Below are 10,554 nucleotides of genomic sequence, written 5' to 3' on the forward strand. Positions count from 1 at the left end.
TGTGAGCACAATTTAATGTAATATAATCAAATTATATATATATATACACATTTGTATTTATGCCATTTTAAGCCTGTGCAGCCTCCCATTTACCAGACGTCGGTTAAGTGCCTGAGCTTTAGGGGGGACATTGGGATTGATGATCTGAATACACCGTGCAAAAATATCTAGGCTGTATGAGTTACAAGTTTAGGCCATATATTCCTCCACAAATGAGATGCTACAGGTGCCAAAATTATGGCCATGTGGCAACAAATTGTAAACGCAAGCAGATATGTGGTAGTTGCGCAGGAGAGGATTCATATGGGAAATGCAAAGAGGGAGGTAAACGAAAGAGTTGCAACTAAAGGGGAAGAACAGCTCAACCAATGGTTGGCAAGAAAGCAACAGGGATGCAGCGAGTTGAGGGGGGAGGGGAGAGGGGGGGGGGGGGGGTGATGAGCTAGTTGTAAATCAAGATATGTTAATTTTGGGCAAGAAGGCCATGGAATCAAAAGACTAATCCGAGAAGCAGTGGAAGAAATATATGCATATGAGGGACATGGTTGAAGTCACAATGGGATTTAGTTTTATATGGTTGTACTGCAATTAGGAATGACAGGGAAAGCGGGCGAGGTGGTGGGGTGGCAACATTTGTGAAGAATAGGATTAGTTGTAATTTAATTAATTCAGGGAAAGCACAAGATCAATAGTAATGAGTGTGGACATTTTTTTTTCATTTCTGCTCGACTTTAAGAGCAACCGGAAGTGCTCCACACTCCAGTCCAGCAGGTGGCGGTACTGCATCTTAAAGCTGGTTCGCCCACCGCCAAATAAACACTCCGCTTCAGGTCCCCCAGAAAGCTGTGCTCCTCCAGCCCTGCTGGCTGTTTGTGATGAACGGTTCAGTTCAGCTCTGTGTCACACGGGGCGCCCGCTCCTCCGCTGCTCGGTTTGTTTTCCGGGTGATGCTGCTCTTCTCTTCAAAGCAGAGGAAAGTCGGGGGCTCATGTGTCAACATCCAGGGTTTCCCCGGGGAGGTGTAACGTTAACGTTATTCCACAAAAAAAAAAAAAAAAACTGATGTTCCTTTGAAGACCATTTTATTTTTGTTAGCCTATTCATCCTCGGAGGCAGCAGTTTTTCCCCGAAAGCAATCATCTCAAGTCGATCTTCGGCTCCTGCTGCTTTGACGTTAGCTAACGTTATTTTAAACGATGACAGAGTACAAAGTGCGAATAGCGTCTCCAATCATTTAATAATATCTGGGGACCTGTTAGCTTAGCCGGCTAGCCCGGTAATTCGATTAAACCAAGGGGAACACGGCGAAACACACTGCTGACATGATGTTTCCTCAATCAAGGCACTCGGTAAGTCGTCTAGTTGAACTTCTCGTAGTAGGAAATTAATCAACTAAGCAAGCGGAGCTAGCAGCTAGCTAGCGACCGACAGCTGATACTAGCTCTGCTGGCTGCAGGTAGCTGTCAGCTCACAATGCCAGACCTCAACATATCCCCACGACGTTAGCACCTTTTGATAGCGTAGGAGAGATCGCAGTTTAGGAGTTAAGTTTAATGTAACTTAAATGCTAGCTACGGTGAGTTATTTCACGTATTTGACGCTCTCCCGTTAGCTAGCCGTTAGTCAAAACAGCTAACGTGAATTTTAAGTTTAGCGTCACGAGAGCATGTTAGCGTGACATTGTGCGTCGGCTAGCTTAATGTAGTGTTTCTAGCGTCAATAAAACAAGTAGCATAAATATGAGGGGCAGCAAATATAGTCAACTTATATGCAACTGTTGACTTTGACGAAACAATTTGGACACATGGTGGACAATATTTTATCTCTGAAATGCTTTAATTAAAAACGTTGGGCTTTGTTTCACTTTATTATTTGTCAGCTGTAAAAGAAGTGATACAAGCTAGAGTGCTAATCAGCCTCGTAATGGGTGCATTTAAAGTAAAATGAGACAAATAACTGCCCCCCCGAGGCGAAAAAGATGCGTTTAAGTCATTAGGGTGATTAAAACTGTCGTACCTAAACTAAAAAACTAAGAAGTCGTGACCAACTAATGCCCAACTAATTGCATTAAGTAGTCTGTGTCAACAACAGATGAAAAGGTGCCTTTCAAACGACATGGAAGGAAAGGGATGCACACACAATTAGACAACTTCTGGAAAAGGCCTCAACTGAAGCACCACTACAAACAATAGTAGATCATATTACAGCAGTTTCACACGCTCATCATAATTCATTTCATTAAAAACTATGTATTGAGGTGAAACATTTAGGGCAAGTATATTTTGGTTGAAGAGTTTTGACCTGTGTTTAACCGGATGACTCCATCCTCTCTGTTCTGTCTCGTAATCTGCCTGGAAACCTCTTGCCCTTGTGCCACTTATTTAGAGAGTAATGAGGTTTAGTGAAGTGGATAAACCCTGGATTACAGCTTTGGATTGATGGTTTAAGGGTATTTTATACATAACCAGACTTCTAATGCAACCCTCTAAATACGTCTCACATACGGTCGGCATGGGCGTGTTTTAATCTCGCCGCCTTTAAATACATTTCCTCAATTGACACACACTGTGGACCTTACACGGTTTAGCCAGTGGTTTTCTATCGACATATCTCGCATATCAATGTCGCACTCGCATTCAGACATAAAGCCCAGTTTAGACTGACCTTCATTTAGCTACAGCTATAGGATGATATCCTCTCAAAGGGTTAATCTCATAGGTCAAACCGTCTCCAAACACATTGAGCACATATATCCGATCAGGACTTTTCTGATTTCTTTATTGCTGCACTAGTCCAAACTTTTCACACTGAAGGTCTCAACCTGGAATGTGATTTAGGCCTTTTGTGTGACTTGATAAAAACTGATCATGTTTTTATGTTCCCCAGGCATCCTCTCAGTCCAGTCAACCTCTCAAGTTCACCACTTCTGACTCCTGCGACCGCATCAAGGATGAGTTCCAGTTCCTCCAAGCACAGTACCACAGGTATGTGGTTAACATAGACACACACACACACACGTGAAGGCAAGATTCACAACCTCTTATGTGGATGTCCATCAGAGCTTGCGGTGAATGTTCTCCACTGTAGTATTCAATTCCCCAGCGTGTGCTATAGTGACAGAGAAAGCTGATTTCTGCTGTACATACCATACGTATGTACCGTTCCAGCTGTGCCTACATGTATCAGGATGCATCATGCGTGCGATTGCTACGTTACGCAAGCTCTCTTAGATGTTTTTTTTTAAGTCTGATAAATAAATTTAAAAAAACGCACTTCATTCAAACTGGACAGAAACAGAATGTTCACTCTTCCAACAATCAGCAACTTTGGTTTGGTCCGAATAAATCCCTCATTAACGGAGTACGATGTGTAAATATGCCAGCTCTCAAAGCCGTCTCCCTCTGCCATCTCCCTGCCTGTTGAGCAGCTCCCCCGTTGCATCGGCTCAACCCCTGAAATTCTCAAATTACAATGACGAACATCATTCTGATGTTCTTTTGAAAAGGATTTTCCTGATGAAAACGTTCATGCATTGAAACGAACACCCGGCTTGCTCTCTCTGGGTTGTCCTCGATGACAACATCCCACCCTGACGTTCATTACAGCAGAATGATTGTGTTCCTGTTTGCATCGGAGGCAAAGATTACGTACCGTCTCATTTGCTTCATTCTGGGAGTGTGATGCTTACTGTCACTCTCTGATTAGCATGTCAACCGACTTAACATTAACATTCAGGTTGTTTATTGGTGTTAGGATGCTCAGCATAGCACAAGGACAGGTGAGCGGTAGATGAGAATTTAGATATCACTCATATCTATATTCTAAACATGAAGCTTGAGCCAGCTTGAAATCACCTTAGTTTAATATAAAACAAGTTGTAGAATAACTCTCAAACTATTCCTTCACAGAACAGATGCATATGTGTGTCTTTAAACATCCCTTTATTGTTTAATATATATTGTTTTTTCTTCCTAGTTTGAAGTTGGAGTGTGATAAACTGGCCTCTGAAAAGTCAGAGATGCAGCGTCACTATATCATGGTAAGTGTTGCATTAAAATCACTTTGTGTTGCTGTGTATGTATAGAAATTTGCGTGCAAACATCTCTGTTTATTCATAAAGTCATACATAATCACAGATTGCATTTAACTTTGTGGCTTCCTCAGATTAACTCATCACTAATAGATTATACTTCTCTGATGGCCAATGATCAATTACGGATCACATGACAAAAGCATCTTCTTTTCTTTCTTTCTCTTCCACATATTTTAATATACGTACATGTAACAAAGTATAATCTGATCCTAATTAATAATTGCCTATGTATTTTCTTTGGCTTTGTGTATATGGAAGGATTCTTAGTTTGTGTATGACAAATGTCTTTTTCTCTTTCTAGTACTATGAAATGTCCTACGGGCTGAACATTGAAATGCACAAACAGGTAATCACTCTCTCCTTCTTTTAGCAGCCGAGATCTAATCGGTTTCTGGTCTTATCATTTTTTTCACATACTTTTTTCTTCTCAGGCTGAAATAGTGAAGAGACTGAATGGCATCTGTGCTCAGGTGCTGCCTTACCTGTCACAAGAGGTAACAACATTAGCACGTTAACCATGCTTTATGTTTACTTTTTATTCTTTTACTCATATATGAACTAGCAAATCTGAAGTGTTTTTTTTTTCTATAGAATGTTGTCAGCTCTCCTTTTGGTTAAGATGACCATGTGTTGTCTTCATTTTTAGCATCAACAGCAAGTAATGGGTGCCATAGAGAGAGCCAAGCAAGTCACGCCCCCTGAGATGAACTCCATTATACGGGTGAGCTTTTTTTGTTTTATTTTTTGTATAGATGACGTGTGAATCGCGTCTCATTCCAAATTGGTTCGGATCCGACCGGCAGCCCTTTCTGCATGTCGTCCCCTCTCTCCCTCCCTCCTTTCATTCTAACACTGTCCTATCTGAACAAAAGGCCAATAAACGAACACTGTGCTGTATTTTTAGGCACTAATTGGAACATTCAAAGAAGAAGCTATAACCTCTCTCTGTACCATGCGTGTGTTTTCAGCAACAGCTCCAGGTGCAACACCTGTCCCAGCTCCAGGGCCTGGCCCTGCCTGTGACCCCGCTGCCCCTGGGCCTCACCCCTCCCTCCCTGCCCGCAGTGTCCTCCAGCTCTGGCCTGCTCTCCCTCTCCTCCATCCTGGCCAACTACTCCCACGGCCAGGCCCAGGCGGTGAAGGAGGACAAGGCCCGGGAAGCCGCAGAGAGAGCGCCCCGGGGAGAGGACGGGGACAAGTCAGACTAGTGCAGACATAGGAAGGAGGTTTGGAGGGGGTGCTTGTGGGGTGACGTGTCTAAAAAAAAAAAAAAAAAAAAAGGTAAAACTGTAACTGTAAATGGAGATTGATGCAAGTCTGGCTGCCTGTCTGCTGAGTGTCAATGTAGAAGAGTAGGTGCAGGGATGATGACAAGCAGATTTTTGGATGTGCCGAGAATGAAACTGCTGAATGGCTGAGAATGAGAGTTAATGTTCTTATTATTTAGTGGTAATAGACTCAGTTCAGGCTTCTAGACTTTAAATAGATGCTTTTCTTTTCTTTTTCTTTTTTTTTTTTTAAAAGTGTAAGCCACTGTTGTTAGGCTTAACCAAAATAAATGTTTTCCCATTTGGAGTGAGAGCTGAGGATGAAAGCTAACAGCAGTGTCCCTTACACAGATCTGCCTCTCACTGGTTTATATATCTTAATTATTTTTGTTATCAGATCCAGTGTTTTTGTTCATGTTCCCTTCAGTCCCTCAGAGTGTTTCTTACTGGCACATCTGCCAGTCGCAGTAACATCTGGGTTCTCTGCAACTCCCGTCCCTCCACTCATAGTTGTATGACAGCTCCATTTTTTTTCTTTTTTAAAAAAAATTAAAAAATATTGACTGGAGCTGTTTGGATGCCATTCGTTTGTGTACTTGGAGCCAAATTGAATCTTGGTCTGATGTTAAATGGGATGTTTTTGAGGGGACATTTCACCCGTCAGGTGCGTTTAAACCTTTCAAACATAAATCACCCCACTTTCCATCATTTTCTTTTCTTTGCATTTTCATATGACCAACCACTGGATGCATTACCTTAGCTGTGTACCTCAATCCTGAATAAATGGGATTCTATTCAATTAAAAACCTATAGTTTGTACAAATGTTAGGATACCCATCTTCAGGGTTAATTTGTGTTTCATAGGCCTCGCTGCTGCTGCTGCTGCGCGCGCTACGTGGCATGGACAATGACTCATCTTAAAATGAAAAAATAAAATAATTTAAGCTCTGAAAAAAAATTACTTTATTTTGACATGATGTTTTCGTGAAGTAAACGGCTAATTAGACATCCAAAATGTGTCTGTGTGCTCGCGTGAATGTGATCGGAAAGAAGGAAACACTTGTTTAATTTAACTTAATTTTTTTTCTTCAAGCACCTTTTTTTGTACTTTTCTTCACACGTTCACCTGCTCCTCCCCCTTCCTTGTACTGATCCACTCTTTAACTGACCAAGACAAACTTGCACAGGATCCAAACTTCAGAAGCAGATGGTCGTAAAAGACATACGAGTACTGTATTTCTGTAAGTTAGAAGAGCACCTGTCTTTTCCTGTCTTGTTTAATTTGTGTGTGATTGTGAGGGAAATATCTCCTCCCTTTTTTTTTCCTTCTTTTTTTTCCTGTTTTAATGAAGAATGTGTCTGGGGTGAGTTGCTAAAGCTCTGTAAGCCACGTTCTCTCAGAAGACAGCCTATTTAAACGAGATTCTCTGTCAGAATTTGTCCTGGAGAGTGACCAAATTATTGTATCCTGTTGCAAAAAACACTCATGCTGCTTTTACATTTAGAGCAATTCCATACTACAAGCTAATTCTATATAGCATGTACTTAGCTTGATATCCATCTCTACTTTACTATACTCGATTTGGCTCCTTTTTTCAGAGTGAACCTAGCCTTTGATTGAGTTTTCTTTGTGGATTCAAGGACCTTTTTGTTTTTGAATTTGCATCAGTCCTGCACTCTGTCCTGGGGTCCGCCCGTCAAGTGCAGTGATCTGGGATGCCATGATGGAGGCAGGTGGCCACAACAGTCAACGGCCTCCTGTCCCTGGATTAGCCTGAAGTCTTGTTGCATCCATTTTTTTTGCTGTGACCAAACAGACCGTCGGGAGCATACTGATCATTGCTGTTGCTTTTATGTCTGAGCTGGGTTAGCTTAGCTTCCATCTTGACTCTCCTCCTCCTCTTCCTGGTTCAGACGACTCTCTTATGGTGGCGTTTGGTCCGGCTGTGCAGCGTTTTTGAGCAAAATATTCAGACCTCTCCAGTCGAGTCACGATAATTCCTCCCGTGTGATCTCTTTGGAGCATGAAACCGATCCTCGATGCATTCTCGACTGCATTTTTGGTGTTGGTTACCGCCTTGATAGCACGGGCAAAAGAATCCCCCGTTCACGCCTTCTCGATGCAGAAGTTGGCCAGGTGTGTGGAGGCGACAAAGATGGCAGAAACTCTTCTCTTTGCAGCTCTTTTTTTTTTTTTACACAACTCTTGCCCTCCAGAAGAATGTCTGAACAGTGTAGCATTATAATCCCCATGTTTAAACAATTACCAGCGTAGCTCAGCAAGCAAACACGCACCACCCTCTACCCTTGCATGGTTTCCTTGTATCTCTCCATGCATTCCCAGTCAAGAGGGACGAAGACTGTGGGAAATGATGCAAGTGAGGGGAAACATGGATGCATCCATGGTAATGCGAGACTTCTTACAAACTAGCTCTTTTCTAGTGTAACCCAGCTCTGAGACGAAGCGGTTTAAATCCTCATCTTTAAAAGTCATGATGTAAATGTTCAAAACAGTGCAGACTAAAACTTGCACTGCATTCCAAATCACATATACTTAAAATAAAAAATTAAGCACATACTGCAGCTGCCCTTGCAAAGCACGTACTATTGCATGCGGTATGCATTCGATTAGCACATACAGTGGCAGAGAGGGAGGGTGGATTTTCTTTTACCCAGCTGGTTCTGCACTGCAGTGCACACAAACGACCTCCAGGTGGCACATGTGAGCCATCTGACTGCAACAGTGCAGTGAGTGAACACAGCAGCTGTGAGAGAAAGCTGAGCCCTGCATTTCTGCTCCTCATACAGCAGCCTATTGTACAGTAATGTAACGGAGTTGGGCAGTACTCCACATGTTATATGTACTCCAGTCTATTAGATTAAATGCAGAATTCAATTTCCTTGAGTAGATTTTTAGAGAAAAATCACGGCTTTTTTACTCGAGTTACATTTGGACTTCATTGTGCTACTTTAACTTATTCCTCACTTTATGAATTCATGACCCATTAAGCGGCAGGTGGTCACCTCGCCCCTCCAGCATGGACGCGGTGCCGTGGAGGTGTGGCTTTACGAGACTAGCTGGTCCCAGGTCTGCTGGCGCCCTTTTATCCTTCCGCAGCCACGCCTACACGTGACTGTCCAAAGCAACGCGGCTGAGGCTACAGCAGGAGAGGATGAAGGCAATATGGCTGGCTGTTTCGCCATTACATTGCACCTTGACCTTTGACCCTCGTACTCAGCTGCGCAGAGGACGGTGGGTCACAATAACCAGAGGAAGCATGCTTGAATACCACAACAAAGTGCGACCAGATGCAGTAGGACGTCGGTATTTTATTTGGACATACAAATCTTTTTTCTTTTTGGCATTCTAAGCGTTGAGAGTGCTGAGTTGGAGCTGGAGCATTGAGGAATGGGAAGGTCCATATTTAAGGCAGAAGAGGGCAGCAGTGCTCTCTCATTGATCATTATTAGATTCACAAGATGTCTCCAGACTGACCTGAACCTCTTTAGACTCTGTGTTCAGTCACTGCTGTTCTCTTCTCGTGGTCGTTTCCTGATGTGTGGGACGGGCATCTGCACACATCTGCACACTGCAGGTGTACGCTGCCGTTCCCCCTGTGATGTGAGCGCTTTCCAGAGCTTTAACAACCCACCTTTAGTGTCTGAGCACGTCCGAGATCGGAGCTTAAACTTTTCCTCTGTATTTTAATTTGAAAGGCACTTAAGTTGTCGCTCAGTGCTTTTTTTTTTTTCCCCCTTCTTTTTTCCTTCTTCCTATCTGTGCTAGTGTTGGGGGGGGCTGATGATTTTTCCCTCCCTGGAGATTTGACCTTAATATACGGAGTGCAAGAATATATCAGTTTGTCATTTGCGCTCTTTATGCTGACATCAGTCTCTGTAGAAAACCTCCTTTGGCAAAACTCAGACATATGAATGGTATGTGTGTTTGTTTTTTGCTGTGAAGGGCCAATTTGTATACATATGAATATATCAATATACATATTTTTTAAAGCATTTTTGTATGTTTCAAAGCTGCTTTTTAACGTGTGTGTATCATGGAAGACTTTGGTGTTATATGTGTGCATTACAAGCCTACAGTTAAAAGAGAGGCACAATGTTGTAAACCATGTCGTTTTTTCCTGTTTTTTCTCTCCCATTCTCTCAGTAGGCAGTAACAATTAACATTGTTTTCTAGGTTTGTAAATGTTTAATCTTTTTTCTTTTGTGCAAACAAAAAAAAACAGTTTAATGTGTTTATGAACACAGTCTCATTTTAAGATACCTGGGGCAAAAAAACAACAACAAAAAAAATTACAAAGATGTAAACAAGCAACTGTGTACTCTAATGAGAATGAATCAACCTTTTAGCAGTAAGGAAGCTTCTCTGGTGCCTTACAAATAAAAGAAGTGATTGAGAGTGATCATGTGTCTTCGTCGTTAACCGTCTGCAGGGGGAAAAAATGCTTTTTGTCAGCGTGATTAGTCAACTCCTCTGCAGCTTTGATGGAATTATTTGTAGCGTCAGCTTTGGGTGACTCAGATATAATTTGGCGTTTCGAGGGATGAATCTCATTACAAGAACATGCAGCGTCACCGCGTTATTAAAAAAAAAAAACAAAGCTCTGCAAAATTCCCATGGAATTAGTAACGTTTTTCAGGGTGAGTCATTAACCAGCATGTCTGATTTAATGAGGCCGTTAAAAATGTGACTTTAAAGCTGCTCTCATCATATTTCTTACCAACAATGGATGAAATGACTAATTTGAGCTCATTATTTTTTGGTTTATGACCTGCAGCTTTTGTTTTGACTCACTCTTGCAGCTCATCCACCTTTTTGCAGCTAAAGACACTGATATTTCCCCCGAGGAGTAAGTTCAAACTAAAATGGAGCTGACCAGAAACGTGACTCCAAATCGACTGCTAATGTTGCTCTTTGTCTACTTAATGTATAAATAAAACAACTGTTTGCTAACAGGTACAGGATATCCATTTTTTCCATCCAAATGAATGGTTCACTGTGTACATTATAATACGTCTGTTTGTTGTTTTATAATCCTACTGTTGAACTCTACGTCCAAAATTTGCAGAAATCTGAAGAGCTGCTGGGGAAAAAACACTGAAATATAGTTTGTGGAGAGGCTCAAAGAGATAAATGGGTATGAATTTTATATATTTTTTATTTTTTTTTAAATT

General features: G+C 41.9%; 1 protein-coding gene across 1 annotated transcript; it reads left to right on the forward strand.

The window, feature by feature from the left end:
- The first annotated feature begins 901 nt into the window (after nucleotides 1-901).
- LOC311016568 (TLE family member 5-like) lies at nucleotides 902-9,782 on the forward strand. Its single transcript, XM_084014351.1, has 7 exons — nucleotides 902-1,349; nucleotides 2,887-2,984; nucleotides 3,976-4,039; nucleotides 4,395-4,439; nucleotides 4,525-4,587; nucleotides 4,740-4,814; nucleotides 5,062-9,782. The coding sequence occupies exons 1-7, from the start codon at nucleotides 1,323-1,325 to the stop codon at nucleotides 5,299-5,301; spliced, it is 612 nt and encodes a 203-aa protein (XP_083870477.1). The 5' UTR covers nucleotides 902-1,322; the 3' UTR covers nucleotides 5,302-9,782.
- Nucleotides 9,783-10,554: the final 772 nt, after the last annotated feature.

The sequence above is a fragment of the Eutrigla gurnardus genome (assembly GCF_963514095.1).
Source record: "Eutrigla gurnardus genome assembly, chromosome: 7".
NCBI lineage: Eukaryota > Metazoa > Chordata > Actinopteri > Perciformes > Triglidae > Eutrigla > Eutrigla gurnardus.

Excerpts from the sequence above, each read along its gene's own strand:
- LOC311016568 (XM_084014351.1), top strand. The coding sequence starts at position 1,323 with ATGATGTTTCCTCAATCAAGGCACTCG. Across the intron at positions 1,350-2,886 it reads TTCCTCAATCAAGGCACTCG|GCATCCTCTCAGTCCAGTCA; the intron begins GTAAGTCGTCTA and ends TATGTTCCCCAG. Across the intron at positions 4,815-5,061 it reads AGATGAACTCCATTATACGG|CAACAGCTCCAGGTGCAACA; the intron begins GTGAGCTTTTTT and ends GTGTGTTTTCAG.